The sequence below is a fragment of the Gigantopelta aegis genome, chromosome 6 (assembly GCF_016097555.1).
Source record: "Gigantopelta aegis isolate Gae_Host chromosome 6, Gae_host_genome, whole genome shotgun sequence".
NCBI classification, from domain to species: Eukaryota; Metazoa; Mollusca; class Gastropoda; order Neomphalida; family Peltospiridae; genus Gigantopelta; species Gigantopelta aegis.
This window is the reverse complement of record NC_054704.1, coordinates 95,155,868-95,183,283: the sequence shown is the minus strand read 5'-3', so window position 1 is coordinate 95,183,283 and position 27,416 is coordinate 95,155,868. Positions and strand designations below refer to the sequence as shown.

The following is a 27,416-nucleotide window of genomic DNA, read 5'->3' as shown; positions in this document are numbered from 1 at the left end:
TGAATATTGCTATCGTTTTTGTCAGTTTGAGGATTTGCCCATTAACTCACACACACAAACACACACACACACACACACATACAGACGTACACACTCACATACACACACACAGACATACACACACACACACACACAGACACACACGTCTTGTACACTTATGTGGAAATAATAATAATTATGTTACATACAAAAAAACTAGGTTAAAAAATGTGCTGAAGAATTACTAAACCAACTTTCCTTTTCTTTGAAAGTTGCCTGATGAATCCGTCCATTTGATCATGTGTCACTACAGCACAGTGTACCAGGTATTTATTTCTCATTCGGATTGAAATCAGATCATGCTACCAGTCTCGATGTAGTGGTTAAACCATCTAACTTAAGGCTAGTAGGTACTGGGTTCACATCTCAGTACCGCCTCCAACCCAAAGACAGTTTACAATGGATCGGTGAGAAGGTGCAAGGCGCAATGGTGTAGCCATGAACCCCAAACTCATTCACACGTCTGTTTTTTCTCCCACCTTTTTTGTTTTTCTCTCATCACCTTTTATAAATGCACATTTCCCCACAACTCGGCTCATAAACAGTGTGGGTGACCTCAACACAATATACAATTCTGGATATGGCAGAGCTACTACACCAACTTTTCTAAGTAACCACCAACAGCTAACCACTAACCCACTCTCCTGGATGCACAGACTAGGTAGATGAAGTGTGTCCTTGAATCTTAACTGGATTTAAGCACAAAAATAAGTTTAAAAGTCACACCGCCAGGAGTCAATTAACATATTTCTGTCCCAATTTAATAAATGATTTACAACCAAAAATAATGCTTCACTATATTTTTATTATGTAAAAAATTACAATGGATAAGTTAATTCAAACAATTTCTGATAAATAAATTAGATGTAAATTAATGTTAATATAAATGGTCTTCACACGACCATGTTGGAAAATGAGGTCAATTGATCATTGGTTTTCACAGCTCTACATCCTTCGAGCTTTGTACTTTTTTAATTTCCTCCTTATCTGAGGTGCATTCAAATAGGTCTGAAATAAAAAGAAATCATATTTTTTATTAATGATTAACATACTATAGGTGTTATGGGCAATCTCATTATTTCAAGGTTATTTAACATTTTTTAAAGTGTGGTAAAAAAAATGTGTTACAGGGTCAATTCTGCATACAATATATTCATTTAGAAAAGTTGTGGATTATTATTTTTTTATGAAGTTTTAATCTGTTAAGTTGACCTGGGTTAATTTATAAATTTTTCATGCATATGTTTTCGTGATACTGTTTGATCCACGTTTCTTAGTTAAAGGGAGATAACTGGTGATCAATTAGGTCTTCTGAAATCGACTTGCCTACTAATGTGTAGACTACACCACTTGATAAGCAGGTACCTTTGAGCAGGGAGGCATGGGGGGGGGGGGCTTTAGCCCTGCCCCTAACAATCCTACATTAAAACAATTATTAGCATTTATAAGCATTTGTCATGATGAATTTACTTATAGTTATCTAATTTTCAAAACAGTTCAGGAGTGCATGCCACCAGCTCTACTAAAACTGACATAAACACTACCGAAAAGAGTCCAATCAATTCAACTAAATTTTTAATAATAGTGTCCTATAAACAAAGTAACTTGAAAACTGCAAAATGACTGTTTTGTTAATATTTGTGATTTTGTTTTTACCAATTGTAACAAATTATTTGACCGGATCATACATACAGCAGTTGATTGTATGTTATTATTTGACTGGGTCCAACAGTTTTGTACATGACTGTGATGTTTAAATATTCAGCATATACACATGGTGGCCTCTACAAAAAATATATATCGTGAAAAATGCATTTAAAAAGTGTTGCATTTTTCGGCATTTGTGCCCGAAACCTTAGTGGTACAGAGGCATGTCATATTATATTTTACTTATAGAACACAGGAAATTACATTTCAGGGCCCCACTTTACAAAGTGATCTTATTGCTAACATCGCATTAAGTGCATTAGGTAGCTATGCACGTACGGTGATCATAATGCTGTGATCGCCTTTTAAAACGGGCCCAGGACATTTAGTTTTAAACATTTTTCTGGGAAGCACGCAAACCCCTTTAGAAACGTGCATGTTTTGTGCCCTTGATTTCAGTCAGTGAGCCTCTCCAACCCAAAGATACCCCCAAACAGAAACCCCAAATACAAATATTTACATCTACAGTGAAACTTCTGTAAACCGGACCCTCAGTAAACCGGAATTCCCTCAACACAGAACTTTTTTCACGGTCCCGCATTTTACGCAGCTTTAACCACTGAAATAAACCCCTGAAAACCGGAAACCCCTCTACTCTGAATACCGAACGAATTTCCGGGTCCCGTTTTGTTTATTCAATACAAATTTTACCTCTGAAGACCGAACAATTAAAAACTCTGAAGGAGCGTCGCCTGTCTTGACCATACCAATTAGTTGTCAAAGTTGCGGTGTTACTAACTATACCAGATGGTATGCGCATGCTCGGTGTAGCGTGTCCGGGACATGTTTGAGCATTAGTCGAACAATGCTCTAATTAGTCTCTGTTACCTAGATTTCCGTTAAGCCTTGTCATTCAATTAACACCTTTAAGTTTGTAACGGGAATAATCATGTGCACTGTGTTTTTTGGGAATGAGATTATTACCTCTTCCGAACAAATTTATCTCTGGTTATATCTGATTATTTTACACGAGGACCCGACAAAGCAACCATAAATTTAATTAATTGCATTCTCATTGTCTCTGTTCCACTGTTTATTTAGACAAATAAGTCGGCTTCTGTTTCCGATATGTTTCGTAGGTACGTCAATAGCATTTCATTTCCATATCGATTGTCAACATGTCCGAACGTCCAGCAAAACGGCGTCGTGTAGAGTTGTCACTGGACAATAAAGTTAAAATTATTAACAAATACAAAAGTTTACCCAAACCAACATTACAGTCACTAAGTGATTAATTTGGCATTGGGAAATCGACTGTATCTGACATAATCAAGAAAAGTGACACCTATAAATCGCAGTACGAGAATAATGTAAATGGAAGTAAACGAAGGTTTAATAACTCAGAACATTTCTTGACGTTTCAATCTGTTACATGTTCCAAATGTATTCGTGTTATTTGATCACAAAAGCTCAACAATCTACATAAAGAGTTTCCACTTTAATTTGGTTATTGTTGGTTTATAAATGTAATTTAACACATGTTTGTATCTTGGTAATATTAATAGTAAAAATTAAAAAATGGTTATCAAGGCTGTTTCTTAAAACCTCAGTAAACCGAACACCCTTCATACAATCCTATATTGCCAGTAAGGTTGCGACTTTGACAGCTGATTGGCATGATCAAGACATGTAATGCTGCTTGAAAGGTTTTGAGCGTTTTGTCTTCAGAAGTGAAATTTGTATTAAATAATCACAACAGGCAGGCCCAGATAATTGGTTTGGTATTCAGAGTAGAGAGGTTTTCAGTTTTCCGGGATTAAAGCTGCATAAAACACGGGACCATGAAATATATTTTGCTTTGAGGGAATTCCATTTTATTGAGTGGCTGGTTTTGAGAGGTTTCATGGTATTATTTTCCTGTTTACGTCACTGTGAACTGCAAGAGTTAAAGTATACATGAGGCTAAGGTGCTAGACTGTTGCTGGTATTGCTACAGAAGAAGGAACAAAAACAGACCTTTAATTCTTCATTGAAATCGGCTGTCGGTTCAGTGGTCTTATTCCTTGATCCCCAGAAATAAGACAAATACTAAAACAAAAGTAAACAGATAAAATTTCATCACATTAAAATTAATATAATAGAAAGCATTTCAAGTCATTTTTAAAAGATTACAAAACACTATTTGTAGTCAAATGTGAGACAATGTACTTGGAAATGAAGAATTCTAAGCAAAAATTAACATTGTTTTACAATTAGGTAAGAACGATTACAGCCAAAGGTTCGATTCTTTATTTTAGAGTCCAAAAAAGAAATTTGAAATATAATTCAACCATTTTGTTTTTGCAGTTGTAATACAAATTATAGTGGGGTTTTTGTCAATAGTTTTACTCCAATAGTATGTTAGCCAATCAGCACAAACAATTATGAATCTAAAGAATAAGACCAATATAATTTTTACCAGTTTTTGCAGTATATTAATTTTATCTGCATAGTAATCAGCATAACTTCTGATGCTCCTAAAGTAGGCCTGGAATCCAGGCAAAGTATCGAGAGAGTTTACAGGAAATGGAAGATAAACTTCAGCTTGGATCTCTCCGTGCTTCGGATCGTAAACCGTTATGTTCGACTTCTGGAGCCAGTAAACATGAGTGGTGTATTCCTCCATTTCTTTCTGCAGCACCTTCTCTAGCGTGTCCAGAATACTGGTCAAGTGTTTGGCCATGTTGGTTTCCACATCCCAGTATCTGTATGCCCACAACATCTACAACAAAACATTCACTTTAACTGTTAGGCTAACTCATTTGCAGAACAAAAGGTTTCGTGCTAGCAACATTCCTACTTTGTATTTTTCATATTTGAATTGCCTACATTATATGGTTTGGAATAAAGTTATTCTAGACAATATTAAATAGAGATTATTATACAAGAGTGTGTGTTGCACTGATATTACGAAACGAGTGTAAGGATTTTTTTATTGCCTGAGCAAGAGTGAAGGTAATACATGTACATGAATCCTGACTAGAGCTTCATAAAATCAGTACGATTCACACACGAGTGTAATAATTTATATATTATCCATATTATTGTTTGTATTTTTTTTTATGAATAACAAGGACCATCTCAAAATGTTTCAATCACAATTAGAAGGGGATATGCACAGTTTGAGATGGGACTGGGGAAGCAACATCATAATGACGTCATTACACTTGTTATTACACTTGTGTGCTTATATGATTATTATTAACTTGGTTATGTTGAACCATATGAATAATAATTTGCATTATTAAACTATTAACTGGCCAATACATAAGCATATAAATGTAAAAACCTGACACTGCAAGTCAACATGCATAAATAGCTATTTGCGCTGATTTTGTAGTCTTATTATGATCATGTGTATATGATTTTGTTATTCCGATAATTAAGAATATGCCTGATGCTGCTGGTTCCCAAAATTTATTGTTCTTTTCCATCTCACTTTCAGTATGCAAAATCATTCCTTGCCATGACAAAAAAAATGAGGGGAGTGATTAATTGTTATTTAAGAGAAAAAGAACATTTGATTTCTGGGGACAATCAATGCTATTTAAGAAACAAAGAACATTTGATTTCTGGGGACAATCAATGTTATTTAAAAAACAAAGAACATTTGATTCTGGGAACAATAAACGTTATTTAAGAAACAATAAATATGTGATTTCTGGGGACAATCAATGTTATTTAAGAAACAAACAACATTTGATTTCTGGGGGACAATCAATGTTATTTAAGAAACAATAAATATGTGATTTCTGGGGACAATCAATGTTATTTAAGAAACAAAGAACATTTGATTTCTGGGGACAATCAATGTTATTTAAGAAACAAACAACATTTGATTTCTGGGGACAATCAATGTTATTTAAGAAACAATAAATATGTGATTTCTGGGGACAATAAATGTTATTTAAGAAACGAAGAACATCTGATTTCTGGGGACAATCAATGTTATTTAAGAAACAATAAATATGTGATTTCTGGGGACAATTTATGTTATTTAAGAAACAATAAATATGTGATTTCTGGGGACAATAAATGTTATTTAAGAAACAAAGAACATCTGATTTCTGGGGACAATCAATGTTATTTAAGAAACAATAAATATGTGATTTCTGGGGACAATTTATGTTATTTAAGAAACAATAAATATGTGATTTCTGGGGACAATAAATGTTATTTAAGAAACAAAGAACATCTGATTTCTGGGGACAATCAATGTTATTTAAGAAACAATAAATATGTGATTTCTGGGGACAATCAATGTTATTTAAGAAACAATAAATATTTGATTTCTGGGGACAATCAATGTTATTTAAAAAACAAAGAATATTTGATTTCTGGGAACAATCAACAATATTTAATAAACAAAGATTGTTTGGTTTCACCTCTTGGTATACATTGTTTCTGTACACATTGAGCTGTTTTAGGTCTTCATGCTCTAGGGCCATGTTTAGACCAGTGCTGACAATATCTTGTATGCGAGTCGCGGCCGATGCATACTTGTCGGCAACACCTGACGATCGGATTCCATCAGCCGTTCTCCTGGCCACGGACATCAAGAATGTTCTGTAGCTGGTCGTATCAAACATGGCGTGGAACTCTTTTATCTTGGGGTGACTCTTGGCTTGATCTATGAGCTCTGAAACAAAGCAGACTGATTATCAAGGTATTTGTATGTAGTTTAAATTAACTTTGCTAATCGGAAAACAAATGTTGATATTAATATGCAATCATCTTTTGATCTTAATTTTAATAGCACACACAGGTCTGTGGGGTTTTTTTTAATCAAAGCTACATTTATTAATAATTAATTTCTGTAATGAACATGTTCTTATGAATACTGTAGCAAGTAGATATTATTTATTAAAATAACACCATACTTGAAACTCTATTCTGAACAGCTGTATATTTATCTGTAGCCTTCGTCTGTAGATCTTTCATGGCAACATCAATGCTCTTGACAGCATCTGCCAAGATAGCTAGAAGTTCATCCAGGGAAGTCTGCAACGGTAAAGAAAATCATCACTCTTCTATGACTATAATATTAACATGTAGGCCTATTTTGTGTATATAGTGAACATCTAATGGAAACAGGATCAATTATAGATTATTAAGTATTCAGTTTGAATTGTTCAAAATAATGTTTCAAATTGTGTTTAATATGGTAATACCAAATATTTTATGTATCATCCCTTTCAGGTGAAAATTGCTATTTTTCATGTGAATAAAAGAAAATAAAGTAATAATTCTGAAGAATATAAAACATTTTGAAAACAAATTCAACGGCTAACTTTAAGTTAATTCCAGTCTGTTGCTATTGGCAGATCTCATGATTTTGTTTTGGCAGATTAGATAAAATGTAAGCAATATTATTAAAAGTGGATATGATGGACTTCCCATGTTTTGTGGATGTCAAACAATTTAGTAATTCTGACATATAGTCTTCAGAGAAAACCACTACGTTTTTACATTAGCAACAAGACATATTTTATATGCATTTTCCCATAGACTAGACTAGACAGCACATACCTGGAAGATGTACCAGGTAATTAAAAGATACATTTCCAAACTCAGCATTTACTATAGCAGAAAGAGAAATAGCAGCCATTTTACCTGGGAGTTTGTCATCAAATTGTTGACGAACATTTCATATTCATCATTCATTGGGAACGTCGCCATGCCATTGAGGAATTTGGACATGCTGTGCGTGATCAGACCGTAGTTTTCACGATAGTAGCCCACCATGCGCGTGTAGTATTTTCTGAAACAGTATTTACAATATATACTGATAAATAAAAAAAAGGGAACGCATGGAATTTGAGACCAAATTTAAATCACTACTAGAGTAGTTATGGCTGTATAAAATACAGAGATGTAATGTGGGACTGAATCTCAATACTGTGGAGCTGACTGACAGTATCATGGGTAAATACAGAGATGTAATGTGGGACTGAATCTCAATACTGTGGAGCTGACTGACAGTATCATGGGTAAATACAGAGATGTAATGTGGGACTGAATCTCAATACTGTGGAGCTGACTGTATCATGGGTAAATACAGAGATGTAATGTGGGACTGAATCTCAATACTGTGGGGCTGACTGACAGTATCATGGGTAAATACAGAGATGTAATGTGGGACTGAATCTCAATACTGTGGAGCTGACTGACAGTATCATGGGTAAATACAGAGATGTAATGTGGGACTGAATCTCAATACTGTGGAGCTGACTGTATCATGGGTAAATACAGAGATGTAATGTGGGACTGAATCTCAATACTGTGGGGCTGACTGACAGTATCATGGGTAAATACAGAGATATAATGTGGGACTGAATCTCAATACTGTGGGGCTGACTGTATCATGGGTAAATACAGAGATGTAATGTGGGACTGAATCTCAATACAGTGGGGCTGACTGACAGTATCATGGGTAAATACAGAGATGTAATGTGGGACTGAATCTCAATACTGTGAGGCTGACTGACAGTATCATGGGTAAATACAGAGATGTAATGCGGGACTGAATCTCAATACTGTGGAGCTGACTGTATCATGGGTAAATACAGAGATGTAATGTGGGACTGAATCTCAATACTGTGGGGCTGACTGTATCATGGGTAAATACAGAGATGTAATGTGGGACTGAATCTCAATACTGTGGAGCTGACTGACAGTATCATGGGTAAATACAGAGATGTAATGTGGGACTAAATCTCAATACTGTGGAGCTGACTGACAGTATCATGGGTAAATACAGAGATGTAATGTGTGACTGAATCTCAATACTGTGGAGCTGACTGACAGTATCATGGGTAAATACAGAGATGTAATGTGGGACTGAATCTCAATACTGTGGAGCTGACTGACAGTATCATGGGTAAATACAGAGATGTAATGTGGGACTGAATCTCAATACTGTGGAGCTGACTGACAGTATCATGGGTAAATACAGAGATGTAATGTGGGACTGAATCTCAATACTGTGGGGCTGACTGACAGTATCATGGGTAAATACAGAGATGTAATGTGGGACTGAATCTCAATACTGTGGAGCTGACTGACAGTATCATGGGTAAATCTGCAATCATTATTTGCTGTTACTAGGCTATTTCTCACTCCAGCCAGTGCACCACGACTGGTATATCAAAAGCTATGGTATGTGTTATCCTGTCTGTGGCATGGTGCATATAAAAGATCTGTTGCTGCTAATCGAAAAGAGTAGCTCATGAAGTGGTTACAGCAGGTTTCCACTCTCAATATCTGTGTGGTCTGAAGCCATATAACCATAAATAAAATGTGCTGAGTGTCATCAAAAAAAACTTTTTTTTCTTTTTTTGTTTTGTTGTTACTATTTACATGTTCACTTAGTTCTTTCCATCAGTATATTTTTAATATTATACATTAGACAATCGTGACATATTAGCTATGAAATAATGAATACTGATAAGCTTAAGAGACACTGCTGTATTGAAATAAAATGATATAATTATATCTAAAACGAGAATGGGAAATAAATATCCAGTTGTTTAGTCATTGGATTTGAAACTTAGTAATTGCAATGGAAGGAAGGAAGGAAATGTTTTATTTGACGATGCACTCAACAAATTTTATTTACGGTCACATGATTAAGGACCACACAGATATTGAGAGAGGAAACCCACTACCGCCACTTCATGGGATACTCTTTTCGATTAGCAGCAAGGGATCTTTTATATGCACCATCCCCCAGACAAGACAGTACATACCACAGCCTTTGTTATACCAGATGTGGAGCACTGGCTGGAACGAGAAATAGTCCAATGGGTCCACCGGCGGGGATCGATCCCAGACTGATCGCGTATCAAGCAAATGCTTTACCACTGGGCTACGTCCTGCCCTAATAATTGCAATGGAGTATACATATATATTTCTCTTAATGCATTTTCAAGTTTTCTATCAGCAGCAAGGTATATTTACATGCCTTTCGCTAACAAGTACAAAGCAATACAAACACCACTTTTGAACCAGGTTGACAGTTTTGAAACACAGTAATTACTCTAGAGTATAAATTAAAAACTGCCACAACAAAGGATATTTTAATATTTCTAAGCATTTTCTCACAATCAGAGAAGAACGACCACCACTTTAGGATGAGCTCCTGGTTTAATACTCCATGTGTAAAATTACTAATCGGCTTACATGAATGTCTTGTATGCTTGCCCAACGTCCTGTATGAAGAACTCATTGGTCTGGTACATGGCGCCGAGATCCTGCCTCAAGTCATCCAGCGCTCGGTCCACGCTGATCAACTCGCTCTCCAACAGTGCGATGAACGGCTTCGCCTCCTCACTGATCGACATCGTTATCCGGCGGTATTTACTTGACAGCTCAGCGCCAACAGAGTCGGACATTTCAGCCTGGGACATGGACATCCTTTCGCCATACATTAAAGACTTTGTGGCTAATAATGTCTACAAAAGAAAAATCCACATACATTGTCAAATTTGTTTTTGCTAGAGAATATATCAACTTATGGGCTCAAATATACGGGGTAATATGTTTTTCAGCAATAGCACTGTGTGCAGATTTCACATACTACTCATTTCATAGGATCTGGATGTTAGGCAATATTACTAGTTATACCATGGATTAAATGAAACATACAAATCATCAGATATTACGTTCAAATTCTTCTATTTAAGCGGTGTATATATGACCTATGATGGCCTCAGATTATTGAGTCATGGTCATCCACCATGCTAAAACACACTAGGATTAAGTCCAAAATATAAAAACATTGTGCAGTTTTCATGAGATAATTTGGCACATAATTTTGAATGGTTCATTGAAAAGAAATGGAGCTATTTGAGTAATTTTGACTTAGTCGGCCGAATTGTAGCACAAGTGTTTAAATTATTAATGTAAATAAAAAAAATTATGCTATTGCAAGTGCTGCCATGTCCTTGATGAGTCTAACCTTTATCTCAGACACCAGTGACGGCCTCCAGTGCAGCCTTGCGTGCAGCAGTTGTGATGTGTTCAGTCTCAAGGCCAGGACGCTGTCAAGCACCGAGGCAGGGCCATCCTTGTGGTACAGCCCGACCTGGATTGCACTACTGTTCACGTACTTGGCAGTTAACTGTACCAGCTTGCTCGGGTTTTCTTCAATCATAGTTAAACACATTTGTTAAAAAATAGGAGTTAAAAATGTTTTTGTTTAATGACACCACTAGAACACATTGATTACTTAATCATCAGCTATTCAAAGGAAGAAGGAAGGAAATGTTTTATTTAACGACACACTCAGCACATTTTATTTACAGTTATATGGCATCAGACAGGGTTAAGGACCACACAGATATTGAGAGAGGAAACCAGCTGTCACCACTTCATGGGCTACTTTTTTTGATTAGCAGCAAGGGATCTTTTATATGTACTTTCCCACAGACAGGAAAGCACATACCATGGCTTTTGACCAGTTGTGGTGCACTGGTTGGAATGAGAAAAAACCCAATCAGTTGAATGGATCCACTGAGGTGGTTTGATCCGATGACACAAGTACCTCAAGTGAGCACTCAATCGACTGAGCTAAATCCTGTCCCAAACACATTTGTAAACAACTATATATTTGTTCAGACTGTTAAATTATTAGACAATCTTCAGATCTACCAGTATATATCTTGATACAAAATGTTTAAAAATATGTAATGATATTTAAATAAGAATTATTTAAACATAATTAGTGACCATGTGTTTGTTAGGAGTGCTCCAGTGGGATATGATATAGTGGCTTCTTTGATGGATGCTTGTGTTTTAACAACGTAATGTAATTTAGAAAATCAATACATCTTTCAAGAAATCAGAAACAAATGGGGGTTAAATTGCTAGTTTTAACTTAAATCTCTCATTGAAATACACAGATAAATACTTGACAAAAGAGATTTGTTAAGTAACAATGTGTCTAGTCATATTCCTTGGTCTCACCTAAGTCGTAAGATATCTTCAGATCAACCATTCGTCTGGCAGTGTCTAACATGACATTGGTAGTAACAGCTTTGGTGTCATCATATCTGTTCATTATACGCAGGTGATACGGATTGGTGGTGTCAACCTCAGCAGTGATGTTTATCTTTTTGATGGGCGTTACAAGCTAGAAAAACACATGACAATTATTAAGACATATTTGTATTGAAATCAATCCCATTTAAGTAATTGTGACATTTAATAATAAAACCATCGGTACCGATACAGCAATTATTTATATAGGAATAAAGCATCAAAATTAATGGACATAAAGCTATGCTGCTATGTAGTATATATCAATAACTGAAGATCACCAAATCAATCAACTGTTCTTGTTTTTGATAATATTACTGAATTATAAATGTATTTTAATTTTCACAAGATCTTAGTCTAAAATAATCCATCAACAAAACATCTAGAAATGTCTAGGTATGTATAAAACGATCCTATATATATAGCTGATCCTTTTCATCAAATACCTTAGACAGATGAAGAAAAATATTAAGATTTAACATGTCTTCATCTAGTGGTATTTATACCAAATGTATATTTTAAGTGTATAATGCAACAAAAAGTTCAACTTTGTTTTGTTGGACAACATTAATCATCGGCTACTGGATGTCAAACATTTGATAATTCTGACATATAGTCTTAGAGGAAATCGCTACATTATTCCATAAGCAGCATGGCATTTCTTATGTACACTTTTCCACATATAGGACAGCATATACCACTGCCTTTGATATACTGGATATGGGGTACTGTATGGGATGGGGAAAACATTAGAGAATAGGTCCACCCTATAAAAGAAAGAAATGTTTTATTTAACGACACACTCAACACATTTTATTTACGGTTATATGGAAGGAAGGAAGGAAATGTTTTATTTAACGACACACTCAACACATTTTATTTACGGTTATATGGAAGGAAGGAAGGAAATGTTTTATTTAACGACGCACTCAACACATTTTATTTACGGTTATATGGAAGGAAGGAAGGAAGGAAATGTTTTATTTAACGACAAACTCAACACATTTTACTTAGTTATATGGAAGGAAGGAAGGAAATGTTTTATTTAACGACGCACTCAACACATTTTATTTATGGTTATATGGAAGGAAGGAAGGAAATGTTTTATTTAACGACGCACTCAACACATTTTATTTACAGTTATATGGAAGGAAGTAAATGTTTTATTTAACGATGCACTCAACACATTTTATTTACAGTTATATGGAAGGAAGGAAGTAAATGTTTTATTTAACAATGCACTCAACACATTTTATTTATGGTTATAAGGAAGAAAGGAAGGAAATGTTTTATTTAACGATGCACTCAACACATTTTATTTACAGTTATATGGCATCAGACATATGGTTAAGGACCACACAGATATTGAGAGGAAACCCGCTGTCACCACTTCATGAGCTACTATTTCGATTAGCTGCAAGGGATCTTTTATATGCACCACCCCACAGACAGGGCATTACATACCACGGCCTTTGGTATACCAGTCGTGGTGCACTGGCTGGAACGAGAAATAGCCCAATGGGCCCACTGACAGGGATTGATCCCAGACTAACCGTGCATCGAGCGAGCACTTTGTCACTGGGCTACATCAACCCTCTGACCAAAGCACCTGAAGTGAGAGCTCTAAATCTAGATCCACCTCTAAAAATAATAAAATAAAGCAATGAACACACTCATTTCACTATGTGACAAATACTAAATAATATAAATACTAACTTGCAAGTCCATTTGGTTTCTAAGTTTGTTGATCTCCATCATAAGAGCAAAGTTTTGTATTTCTTTCTTAGCCGTCAGATAGTTGAGATCAAGCGATGAAGAACACATGCTAGCAGAGAAGCCAGCCTGCGATTTGAAGGTAGCATCGACATCTGTGAACGGATGTGTGATGCCAAACACAAAACTGTAGTTCCTACTTGGCTGTGAGTCCGACATGTCTTCTAGACTGGTCATTACAGTCAATAACTTCCTGATGTCCTCAGAGTAGGAAATTTCAGTTTTACCCATGAAAATCGTTCTGCCCTCATTCAGTGTCATTTCAGTTCCAATTCTGATATCCTGGAAAGGAATTATATATCCGAAATGTAGATGATAATGCTATAAATCATATGGCACTGTATTATATGTTCATATTCTAAGTTACTATGATGTCTTTAATAGCAACACCAATTGAGTAATCTGAAGTAAATAATGCTGGGTAATGAGAAATATTTTATTCTAAGTTGGAAATATACATATGATATTTATATTTCTCACAGCTCATTATACTGTGTTTTGATAATGAACTTTAGAATTTTTATATTGATGTTAATCATCAGTTCATTCATATACTTACCTTTGTTTGACACCCAGTAACTGATGTATTTTTTCATGCTGGGTTTTTACTAAACATCCATTCATTTATTCAAAAATATTAATATTAGCATTGGTTAATATCCATCTTTTAGCAAAAACAAATACATTTCTGGTTTGAAATTACACCCGTACATATGTATAAAGTTTCATAATTAATGCATATTAAATGTTTAAAAGAAAAAATGTGCACATATAAGAAATACCTTTTCAATGCTTGGTAGATGGAACGTGACATCAGCTCTCTTGGTAGCTTCACGGAGATACAGGACCGTTCTGATGCTGACCTCTTTGCTGGGGTCGTCAACATCCCAGTACAGAGACCCATCTACCGTCTGTATTTGTCTGTTGTCGCTGTACGCTCCAGTCACCTTGACCGTCCTGATGGGCAGACCCACCTCCAAGCTGCCATCATACATCGTGTTGTGTCTTCTGCTGTGGTCGTTTAGATTGAAGCCATATGTCAGTTTTTGGCCTTTGTCTTCATTCCATATTATTTCACCTTGGCATTCGGTTTGTTTCTCTTGGTGTTTCAGGGATCCAGTGAAACCGATTGTTCGTGATGGTCGTATCAGTTTAAATTTGATGTCTTTATTCTTTCCCCACATGTACATCACCTGAGCATGGAGGTTACTGTTGGAGTTGGTCTTGTCCCAGTTCAGAATCACCTCACTGTCGATGTTACTGTCAGTTCTGTATCCGAGAACTGTCAGCGACATGGGTCTGGGGTGTTTTGTTGAAACTGAAGCATCGTGTCTCGGACCTGTTGAATATTCCACTTCCATGTCAAATGCAGGTCTGTCGTTATATTTGGCTTCAAACTTATCACTGTACTTGTCGGTACTCCTCACATGTTCTATCTTCAGTGCCGATTGTTGCATAGTTTTAAATGGAGTTGTTATGGAAACATCAGTAATTAGGTGCTCCCCATCCCAGGTATTTTCACGTTTGAAGACTTCATCAAATATGATGCTCTTTGTAGGGTCCCATGTGATCTCAATATGAGATTGCTGTTGCCCAGAATCGTTCATGTGTCTTGCCACAAACCTTAGGTTCTTCATGTTCTTAATATTACTGGTGAGAGCCATCATATAATCAAATTTCAAGATAGACTGGTATTTCAGCATTGCTTCACAAACAATGGAATCTGTGTATGGTGACTGGAATGCTGCAGTCGATCTAAAATTGGCCAACTCGCCCATGTGTGTTGCTGTGAATTCAACTGTTTCAAAGCCTGTTATAGGGGTCGAAATTCGAAATGATGTCGAAATGGGTGCTTCAGTATAGTCTAGTATGGAAATCATTGCATACTTTCTACCTTTGCCTGCATTTAATGAAGTATCCAGCATGTATCTTTTCCATGTTTTTTCATAAGATGTCAGAAACTCCATTAGTTCATATTCATGTATTGTCGACTCTACAATGAATGACATATCAAACTTGGGAGACCATGAAAGCTGAAAATCAGTGGAAAGCCTCTGACCAAGTCCATAACTTAGTTCCGTATTGCAGCTGACAGTGTTATCAGTACTACTGTGTCTGTATGCAATCTTTGTATATTTAAATTTCGGTATTGGCATGTGAACTTCTGCAGTGCTTTCTATTCTCTTCCACGCATTGCGATAATGGTTTATTTTGACAAATATTTCTTTTTCATCCATGTATTTTATCCTGCCTTCTGAAGCAAAGTTGTTTACATTTCCCGAATGATCAACAGACATCCCAATACTATGATACTTTTCAAACGGTGTCTTGAGGTACAGCTTACCATGAACTCCTGAAATTGTTTTCAGCTCAGCACTCATCTCAACTACTTTAGAATCGTATTTACCATTCATATTGACGACAATATTATTCAACTGGCCTTCTTTGTGAAATCCTATGCTAGCATGATTTGCCAATCTCAACCAGACATAAGTTACCTCACTGTTTAAGTCAACCATGGTTCCATGATTTATAAAATTAACAAACGTTGTAACATGTTTGTCATGTCCAAGACCAGAAGATAGTTTTGTAGTAAATCCAGTAGGCCTCCAGTTGTGTTCGACACTTGCGACAATGTTTTCTGTAAATGGACTGCTGAAGGACATGCTGGTAGAACACACCTCCTTTTCCACCCTTGTTGACAGATGGCCCTTCATCGACGCATCATTCAGTGTCGCATCAGCATTGAATTCCATATTTCTATAACCACCAAGCTTTACGATAGACAGTTTAGCTTGTTTCAGTGTGGGGTTGTTTGTAGTCATATTGAAGCTCACAATGGTGGAGACTCCATGCAGTAGAGAGAAGTCAGCATGTATTTCTTTACCAGCTAGTTCTGCTTCATGGTGACATTTAAAATCATTCAATGCACCTTCATGACTAAACACAAATTTGCTGTTTTCAAAACCAACAAATGGTGTTTTTATGATAATATTTAACTTCATGGCTTCAACATTCAATGCATTTAGTTCAGCTAAAATGGTTCTTCCATTTCCATAAATAACTTTTCCTTTCATGGACAGAGCATTCCTTGTAAGATGATATGTACAAGTTGCTTTGCTTTCCTCGTACCCTGTGAAGGGTGTGTGTAATGTTACATGACCTTCAATCATGTTGGATTCAGATCTAAAGAACGTTGCAGCTCCATCTATTGATTTATCACCTCCGTACTGAACACTGCCCGTACAGCTAATCCTGTCATCTTTCTGTTCAACCAATAGGTTGGCGTTCTGGAGATAAGTAAATGGTGTCTGGATTGCTGCATTTATCTTTACATTGGGCTCAAGATAAACAGATACATCTACAACTCCTCTTTGACTATCACCGTAATTTACTTCTGTATTGATGACCAGAGACTTGCCTAAAAGCTGATGCTTGTGAAGGAACATGATGTTCTTGTATCCAGCAATAGGTGCATGTATTTCAATTTTAGTTTCCATATACTTAGCGCTGTAATGTTCACAGCTGATGACACAGCTCAGAGACTGGTCATTATACTGAGTATTTGACGTGAACAGCGTATCTTGGAGCTGATGTTTGTGTTCCACCACAGAGTACTCATACCCAGTGAAAGGCGTTGTCAGTTCGATTGTCACATCAACATTCTTCAATTCAAATTGTGGAAACTTTACCTTAGTCCCAATAATATGTTGATTATATCCACAACTAGATGTGAATGATTCAGCAGTCAGAATATGATAATGCTTCAGAACAGTTTTTGTGTATCCTTTGAAAGGTGTTTCAATTTTCACCTCAACATGTGTGTGTTTCAAGCTTGTGTGTTTAATACTGGCTTTTGTTTTTATTTGTTTATCATTAAAACCACTTTCTGAAGTGAATGTTTGTTTCTTAATAAGATGGTTGTGGTTAACAACAACATGTCTGTAGGCTTCAAATGGTGTTTCAATTTCAACCTTAACATCCAGTTCTTTTGGACCAGTGGTCTTAAATGAAATCTTACTTTGAATGTATTTGCCATCCATATACTGAATGCTATTTTCAACAACAAAATTATCCACTTGTCCAGAGTGCTGTAAAGACATGCCTAGGTTCTGAAAATCTTCAAATGATGTCTGAATAGTTACAGATGCATCAACACTGCCCTCTGTCATTAATGCGGTCTTGACATTTACAAAATGTTTGTTAATGTTTCCAGACAATTTGGTCATAAGATTGCTCAGGGTGCCATCTTTGTAAAGATGAGCTCCAGCATTGTTAATCTGTCCACCAACTGTGTAAGTGAACAAGGTATTGAAGTCAGTCACTGGTTTAGTGTGATGGAATTTGGTGTCCAACAGAAAGTTGTTTTTATTCCCCATGGACCCTGTGATTTTCGTTGAGAAACGTTTCAGGTTACCAAGATGGTCGAGTGTTAATTTGACATCTTCAAAATGCGAGCTTCTCACGTTTAGTTCAGTATCTAGCGTGTTTGTTTTGTACTGATTTTGAAGAGTGATGTCGAGTACTGGAACTCCACCTTGCAAGAACGATACACTTCCTATACAGTTAGCAAGACCACCTTGATGGTCCAACGACAACTTAACATCATCAAACCTGCTGCTTTTTAGGCTGATACTTCCTAATGTTTTTTTGTTGTGCACAAATTCAATAGCTGTCTGGATGAGTTTTTCTCCATGGATTTCTAAATTGCATTGGTTTTTAAAATTAAGACGTTTTCCACTATGACGCATGCTCATCTTGCTTGACTTATAACCTTCAAATGGTGTTTTAATCAGTATTGTTCCATCAATGTCCTTGTTCCATCGGAATTTAATATTACCACTCAGTTTATCAGTGGATCTACTTGCTGCCACATGAGTGGTAAATCTCTGTCTTCCCAATGAATGCTTAAAATATAATGTCATCCGTTTATATTTCTGATATGGTGTGTTGACAGTTATGTCTAACAATAATGGTCCTGTAAATTGATATGTGGATGTGAAAATAAAAGATTTCTTCCGTGAATACTCTATTTGTATTCGTGAGTTTTGTCCTTTTCTTCCTTTTGTACTCTTGGCTACTATTTCCAAATATGGAAATACTTTCAAACCTGTATCTAATCTACACTTACAGCTAAAATCCTTTTCAGTGTCCCAGAAAAGAACTCCACCATATTTACCAATCACTGGGTTGCCCACCAGCTCAGCTTTACCAGTAAACTGATGAGGATTCAATTCAAACTGTATTCCAGTATGCATCTTCTTGTAGTTTTTAAAAGGTGTTTCTACCTTCACCCAAAACTTCTTACGTTTTTCAAACTGCATCCTTGCCTCCATTTTCAAGGTTTTCCTTATGCCATATTCAATACTAGAAGTTGATATCCATTCTTTTCCTTCCTTCCTGTTTGTAGCTTTTATAATAATGGTTTTGTAGCCTCTTAGTGGAGTTGTAACCCGAACATTGGCAGCAAAGTCTGATAGTGACCGAGTGACTAGAGAACCATCTGCAGTGACATGCTTCTTGGAAGACCACTCCAGTTCCATATGTCCAGTAACTGGATATACATTGTACATGGTGTTGAGCTTAAGTGCGATGTTGTCGTAAAACGGGGTCTTCATATCAATGTTAAAATCAACATTCCCATCTGATCTAAAATAGTAGACATCTGTTACCAGTTTGTTTTCCCCTTCTTTCTTAACATGAGAAATAGCATGGTAAAAGCCGGCACCAAATTCATTGTGAACATCCACTTCAAGATGGTTCATCTTCGTCCATGGTGTCTGAACCTGCAGCCTGCCAATAGTTTTGATCCTGGTGTCTGAGGAATGATCTCCAGTGAGTTCCAGATAAAATCGTTTGTTGTTGCCCCAGTCAGAGGTAATTTTAGTTTGCACATTTTTGTGTGTATTTGCATGATTCCAGTTACTTACAACGCGCCCATGAGGGGATGACATCAGTAAGTTGCCAGAATTCCTCATATTCCAGTCCTCCAGAGAGTGGTTCACATTTAAATCAGATGTCCACTGCTCTGTATTAATCTGTAAAGCTACATTAGTGGTAAACATGTTACTGTCATCATTGTGTTTCAACGTAAACTTACACTTTTCATAAAAAGGAATATTTGAATTAAATATGATTATCCCTTCAATATCTCTTGCCGCTTTGTTGCAATTGGCCTTTCCAACAATAGACAATTCAGTTTCAGTTTTCTCTAGCGAACCTTGAATATTGCAATTTAAAGTGTCACTAAGGTCATAAGCAATGGATAGGGCTGCATTTCTTATTCCTTTAACAGATGAAACTGTATTAATTATAACAGCAGCTTTTTTAAGGGAAACTGGTTTTTGAACAGTCAAGTCCATACTGAAATGATGGCTTTGGTTGTTCATTGTAGATTCCACACTAGATGTTAACTTTTGTTTATTGTTTATAATATCCACATTCATATCAAGATCATTAATAACTGTGAACGGTGTCTTAAGTTTGAGGCTGGTACCTAACAATAGATCTGGGTATGTTTTTTTATACTTCCACGTGGTATCAACTGAAACCATTTTATCTGGATGCCATGAGCAATCAAGGTGAGTTATATAATCTGAATATCCGCCAGTTTTAAAATTTAACATTAGAGTTTGTTCTGGATACTTTAGAGTCAAAGCAGTGTCCATGTCATACAAAGACGTCAGATTCATTTTACTAGTGAACTGTAAATTCTGCATGGGATTATTATCAGCATCCCACTTGGCATCAAGTTTTGTTTTGTACAAATGATTTCCATCTTTCTTTCCTTCAAAACCAACAATGATATGCCTGTCTGGGTATGCCACATCTAGCATGCATTTAGCTGCTGATCCCTTGGAGTATTTGTGTAAAGATTTGAAGCTGTAGATCTTGCCTCTGGTTGCAACTTGTCCCGACGCTTTGAAGTCATCTCTGCTGAGATTGACCATTCCACTCAAATGAACCGGCTTTGTGTTGTGGACGGTGATATCAGACGACAGTTCGTACTCTGTGGGTGTCTGATGTCGGAGCACGGTCATAATGCTGGACTTGGATTTGCCAACCTTCAGATTGGCACTATGCTGGTAATGTTTCGGATTCATCTGCGTAAGACTGGACTGGAAGTTGATGTCATTTCCAGGATACCTGCAGGTGAATGCGACGGTTTTCTTCACGAGTTTTCTACTGAGATCTTTCAGATCAAAGGTAGCATCAAATGTCTTGCCTTTCCCACATTTCGCTGTGACTGATGATTTTAAGTATTTACGATCGTGTTTATGGTTTCCTTTCACTTGTGTATTCAGATTCTAAAACAAAAATTTCATACTTTTATAACAAGGATCTTTGTATTATTTTATGTTACATGACGTGAAATGATCATGCCTACATAAAGTTTTATGCCTATTCTTAATTTTGATGAACTTCTTCTTGGATTCTGATTTATACATAATTCAAACACATTATTATCATCTAAATTACTTATATAACAGATTCATGTACTAGTATATATAGGATAATAAACAAGTTACCAGTTATTATCAAATTTATGTCCCGACTAAAATAATTTTCACTTGTCACAAGCTTACCGAGTTTGTTATTCTATTTATTACTCCAGCTATTTGGGTTTTTTTTTAAAACCCTTTATTTTTGATATAGTCTACATCGGCTACACGTCCATCTATATAGAAACAAAGTAAACTACTTTACTGTTCTGGGTATTGCTTTAACTTTGTATTTTATTCACGGTTCACATATAATTTTTAAAACCCAAAGTTCTATATATTCTGTAGAAAAAAAATCTACAATGAATTGCATTAAACTACCATTTTATTATAAGTTTAACACTGAAACCAGAAAGACACAAACGCTTCAAACTACGTGACCTCATTGTGTATGCTTTACCAAATCGTGATGACGTCATATTTAGTGATTGATTTGTTGGCATCAAATCGTCCAACAGTAGTGTACGTTAAACCAATGCATGATAATTTTTCAATGAGAAATTATGATTTTTATTTTCCCCGTTATGGGTGCCTGCTGGGCTAATAAACAGCAATAATGCACTTTTGATTCTCTGTTTTAGAAACAAACATACATATTCTTTAAACTCTTTAGCATGACCATACCAGCTAAAGCTTCAGGCTAGCCCAGTCTGGACCCTATTTCTGACTTCTGACCCTGTATTTCAATAGGTGTCAAAAATTCAAAAGTTGGATTTATGGGGAAATATGCATAACAGTTTCTAAAATGTGTCACTAAAACTTTTAAACTATTAAATTTAGACTGTACATTAATTCTTTTAGACTGGCATTCAACTATTTCTAAACAGGGATGTAGGTAGTTCTATCCAGTAAGATACGTTTTGTGAATAATGATAAAATGCTCTACATGTAAAAAAAAGAAGTAATTTCTCAGAAATTTTAGAAGATAAATTAATTTAAACAAGAACTCTGAGAGCACTGCTAGAGCAATACATTTCCCCTACTGGGCCCAACAATCTCCTAAACTGAAGGCCCATAACTGTGAGGAAAATGGGTAAACCTCTATAAAAGTTGAACTTAGCTGTAACAGTACATGATAAAGCTATACACACAATTTCAGCTCAATATCTTGAGGCATTGCAAAACAAACCATGGAAACCAATTTTCATATTTACTAAGTTCAAGGGCCATAACTCTTGTCACAAATTGGTAAATCAAACTTGATCTGTAACAGTATTTGATAAGCTATACTCAATATTTCAGCTCAATATCTCAAGGCATTCTAAAAATAAATCTGGAAAACTATGTGGAACAGGCGGACCAACAGACAGATGGACAGACAACCAGAAGTACTGTGATGAAACCTATTGTCCCCTCCGGTTGGACCGGTAGGAGACTAATAACCAAAGAGATATGTCTATTTGCTGTACCTGTGCAGGCCACTGGGTCTTCAGCAGATAGCTGATTGTAGCTGATGACTTGATCAACTTGTGTCGGATCACCGCCAGTGCTGTAATCTTCTTGCTGATGTCTTTATAGTTTTTCCCATACTGCATCTTGAACGACACATCTGTGACACGGCTGTTGTGTGCTAGATCAACGCTGGTGTCAAAGTTCAGTTCTGGGTTGCGTTTCACGTCAAGATTCCTTTAAATATAGCACTATATGTCAATACCAGATAATTTTGGAATAAGATACAGATTGTATATGTCCATATATTTCTAACCAAGTGATTAGATATTATGTACTGAAATGTATTTTAGCGAATGTTTTGTACAATTTTGGGGGCGGGATGTAACCAAGTGGTAAAGCATTCGCCTGATGCATAGTCTGTTTGGGATTGATCCCTGTTAGTGGGCCTATTATGATATTTCTCATTCCAGCCAGTGCACCATGACTGGTATATCAAAGGTGATATCCTGTCTGTAGGATGGTGCATATAAAAGATCACTTGCTACAAAATGGAAAAAAATGTAGCGGGTTTTCTCTCTAAGACTATATGTCAAAATCAATGTGCTCTAGTCTTGTCATTAAACAAAACAAACTTTAACTTTGTACAATTTGTGTTACATTGAGTTTGCAATTTCAAACATCGTTCAATAAAAATAAACATAAAAATGCTGGGGCAGGTGCATAGTCTCCTAAGGAGTGAAAACCAACATTACTCCAAGTACTCTAATATACGATAGTCTCTGCCAGAAACAAATAGTTCACTAAGATAATACACCTCCCATTCACACCGCTGTCTCTATCCCACTCCTCATACTTAATAAAAATAATAAATTGATCATATATTCATTAATACTTGATTTTCAGTTTATGGGGCATGTACACCACAGCATCTCTGCTGGATCCAATTGTGAAATGAAATAACAAAATAGTTTACACTCATTATGTGGACTTAGAACCTATGTATTAACACATTTATTACTCCAGCAGGCAAAATCATAATTTCTCACTGAGAAATTATCATGCATTGGTTTAACGTACACTACTATTGGACAATTTGATGCCAACATACTAATCATCTTGTCGGTACTAAATATGATGTCATCATGATTTGGCAAAGCACATACAATGACGTCACGTAGTTTAAAGTGTTTGCGTTTACGTCTTTCTGGTTTCAATGTTAAACTTCTAATAAAATGGTAGTTTAATGCAATTCATTTTAGATATTTTTTTATGGAATATATAGAACTTTGGGTTTTGAAAATTATCTGTGAATCGTGAATAGAATACAAAGTTAAAGCAATACCCAGAACAGTAAAGTTCCTGTAGTTTACGTCATTTCTAGATACATGGACGTGTATATATGGAGGCTATATCAAAAATAAAGGCTTTTTAAAAAACACACAAATAGCTGGGGTAATAAGTAGAATAACAAACTCGGTACCAGTTATTATAAAATTTATGTCCCTTGTGAAATAATTTTCACTTGTCACTCGCTAAAGCTCGTAACAAGTGAACAATTATTTCACTCGGAACATAAATTTTATAATAAGTGGTAACTCGTTTCTTATCCTCTATCTACATACACATTGTATTTCTGTTCATTATATTTAGAATCTATGTACTAACACACTATACATACACATTGTATTTCTGTTCATTATATTTAGAATCTATGTACTAACACACTATACATACACATTGTATTTCTGTTCATTATATTTAGAATCTATGTACTAACACACTATACATACACATTGTATTTTTGCTTGAACAGCGTTTTGGTCGATCGCTCTGTGAATTTTGTGCCAAAGGCAATTCTGTTTTTGTTGTCACGTTTTAGCAGTGGAAGACTGTAGTCAATCGTTAGGCGAGATGCACTTCCCTTTCCTTTCTTATCCAACAGTCCTGTCATTTTCACAGACGCGTACTTAGACGTGAAGATCAACACAGCATTGTGTCGAAGTCGTTTTCCACTCATTTTACGCCAGTTACCTGAAAATAAATATTAGAAAAATATTCTCCATATCAAATAACATTTGCCAAACATATAATTAAAATGATTATTCATTCAATATCCATGCAGTGTAACTATTAGATCACTTGTATGTTATCGCATTTGAATTTTAAAACAGTTATAATGTTAAATTTTTAATTAAATATCCCAAGCGGCAGAAGTGAGGGACCTGGATACCACACACAGAGCTCTCAAGTTGGAACTTTCGCAAGGAGTGAGATTTTGTCCGACATCGTGAATCCAAATAAACTGGTCCGGGAAATAAGCGTGCTGACAATTGGTCAAGGTGCGGGATTCTGACCAATAAACAACGTGGGCACCTATTATATAATTTTAATGCCTTATGATGCTTAACCGGGCCGGCTGGCAGTCGCAGGCTTGTTTGTCGGTCGTCGAGATCGAATGAACAAGAAAAATATATATGTATAATTTTAATTTTTTTATAATGTTTAAAATGCATGAGAAAATCATGTACTGTGAGTCTTGACAGCACTGCACACACCTCCCCACAACTCTTAAGCTGAAGCAGACACAGTATGCATTTCACCCCCCACAGTTAAAATGTGATCTAAATATAGATTTGAATTAATATTAAAATGATGTTTTGTTTACTCCAACAGCTCACAAAAATGTAGTTCATAACTGTCCGTGTTATTACAATATTGTTTTAATACAAACCTTTTCAATTTTTTAATAACATACATGTGTATGTGTCTGTATATGTGTGCATGTGCATGCAAGAGTGCGCCAGCATGTGTGTGTGTGTGTGTGCATGCACGTGTCTGTGTACATATTTCTTTGTGTATGTCTGTGTATGTGTCTGTGTGTGTGTGTGTGTGCATGAACATGTCTGTGTGCATGTGTCTTTGTGTATGTCTGTGTATGTGTCTGTATATGTGTGTATGTGCATGCAAGAGTGCGCAAGCATGTGTGTGTGTGTGTGTGTGTGTGCGTGCATGCACATGTCTGTGTATGAGTGTGTGCTCGCGAGAGAGTGTGCAAGCATGTGTGTGTGTGTCTGTGTGCATGTCTTTCTATATGTCTATGTGTGTTTGTGTATGTGCATGTGTGTGTGCGTGCATGCGTGTGTGTGTGTGTGTTTGCATGTGTGTTTGCATGTGTGTGTGTGAGTGTGTGTATAACCTCACATATCTCCTTCCCACCTCCACCCACGTTTGTCTCCCCTCAGTAACCAGCGTCTTCTGCAAAACAACTGCCATCGGTGAAGTCTCTGACCCACAGCAATTACTGTCAATGGCGTCATTTAGTCCAAGCACTGCTCTAACATATACTTACATTTTATGGTTGTTGGTTTGTTCATATACTTGGCTACAGACAGTGACAAGCTGCTTCTTAGGGACTTGTCCTGTTTGAAGTCCGCAGATCCCGTCAGTGAAATCAGATTTTTGGTTGGATCTCGAATTACAAGGGTTGGAATGATCTTCAACATGGTTCTTTTGTTGCTGTTATCCTGCAGAATAAGTCCAATATCTGCTGAGTATCTCCGCTTCGGACACAAGCCGAACACTCCCTTGAAACTCTTTTCGGTTTTAGTGTTTGTCAGTGTGGCTGTAATAAAAGATACAAAATACATATAAACAGAAGATAGTATTGTGCAATAGTTGTGTAAGCAGTTGTATTCAGTTTGTTTAGCGTGTGAAGATATTATTCAAATTCAAATAAGATTAGAATATTGTATTATATCTAGTCAAGAAGTGTCTTTAATTAAAAGCTAATTTACAGATTTTATCTAATTACCTATGAATTGCAAATTACTGTGTTGTTAGGAAAAACATGTAATGCTCACTAATATGTAAAATATATGTTTTAATTTTTATCCAGTATTAAGTCAAAAAATCATTGAACAATACTTATAAATGTCTTATGTAATTCATCAGTCAATAAAGAACAACACATTTAATTTTTTAGTCGTATGGAGTGCGACTTATTGGGTGAGGAAGACCACACAGATAATGAGAGAGGAAATCCTCCACATCATGGGCTAATCTTTTTAATTAGAAACAAGGGATCTTTTATGCACCATCCAAAACACAGGATAGTACATACCAGTTGTGGAGCACTGGCTGGAAAGAAAAATAGAGTAGTGGAAACATTGCCGAAGATTGATACCAGATCAATAAACCATTAATTAGATGGCATTTCCTCAGTTTCTCTCCAATTCAACCAATCAGATATCAGCATTTCGATCGTCTTACTCGTCAAGACACACCAAAAAGCTGTCTTAATAACAAGTCAAAGTGACCAAAATTACCTCAACCCAATTGGCCAGACATCGCCAAGAGCTGTACAAATGACGTCAAAACAACTGGCGCGAACATGCAATGACGCTTGCCCAACCCAACCCATATCATGTAATGAACCTATGAAATGCTGTCTAAATCAGTTAGAAGGCTTAAGACGTTTCTTCAGAAATAAGAACGGGCTCCGCTTCACCCCTTGTTATTTCTCAAGAAACGTCTTAATGCCTTCTAACCTATACTTGAATTGTTTACCAATGGGCGGTAACCCACCTCTTCATCAGTCTATATTCGATAAAACATGAAAAATACATAAGAATAAAACAATGGTAAAATATTTCAGGTTTATGCTATACCTTATATGTTGTAAATATCAAATATCATACAGAAAATACCATACCAATAAACACACTAAAATGTCATACTTTTCAAAGTGATAGTGTCTTTGCTAATTCCAGCCAAGGACAGATCGAGGTCTCCTGTTTTTCTTCCATTGACCACGACGAGGCCAGTAAACACGATGTCTTCCTTGTCAGGTTGACGTATCTCTAGACTGGGCATGTATGTGAGAAGTGACTTCTTCTTGGTGGTTGACACCTGGGCACTGAAGGCCAGCTCCTTAGAGTCGTCTACCAACACGCTGCCAGACAGACCCAGCCTAGTCTTGTTGTTCAT

The 27,416-nt window shown here is 36.2% G+C and overlaps 1 protein-coding gene across 1 annotated transcript; it reads right to left on the bottom strand.

Annotated features, from left to right (window-relative positions):
- Window positions 1–832: 832 nt before the first annotated feature.
- Window positions 833–27,416, bottom strand: LOC121374806. The gene is made up of 15 exons (XM_041501917.1): window positions 27,167–27,416; window positions 25,780–26,052; window positions 24,221–24,461; window positions 22,448–22,664; window positions 14,319–20,843; window positions 13,480–13,818; window positions 11,692–11,857; window positions 10,685–10,869; window positions 9,907–10,178; window positions 7,339–7,486; window positions 6,606–6,726; window positions 6,111–6,364; window positions 4,145–4,447; window positions 3,703–3,774; window positions 833–1,047 (listed from the first exon to the last, which is right to left on the bottom strand). The coding sequence occupies exons 1-15, from the start codon at window positions 27,414–27,416 to the stop codon at window positions 985–987; spliced, it is 9,429 nt and encodes a 3,142-aa protein (XP_041357851.1). The 3' UTR covers window positions 833–984.

Coding starts and splice junctions, on each gene's coding strand:
- LOC121374806 (XM_041501917.1), bottom strand. CDS start 27,416: ATGAACAACAAGACTAGGCTGGGTCTGTCTGGCAGCGTGTTGGTAGAC. Junction 22,665..24,220: donor TTCAAGCAAAAATACAATGT/GTATGTATAGTG, acceptor CTATATTTAAAG/GAATCTTGACGTGAAACGCA. Junction 11,858..13,479: donor GAAACCAAATGGACTTGCAA/GTTAGTATTTAT, acceptor GTGTTTTTCTAG/CTTGTAACGCCCATCAAAAA.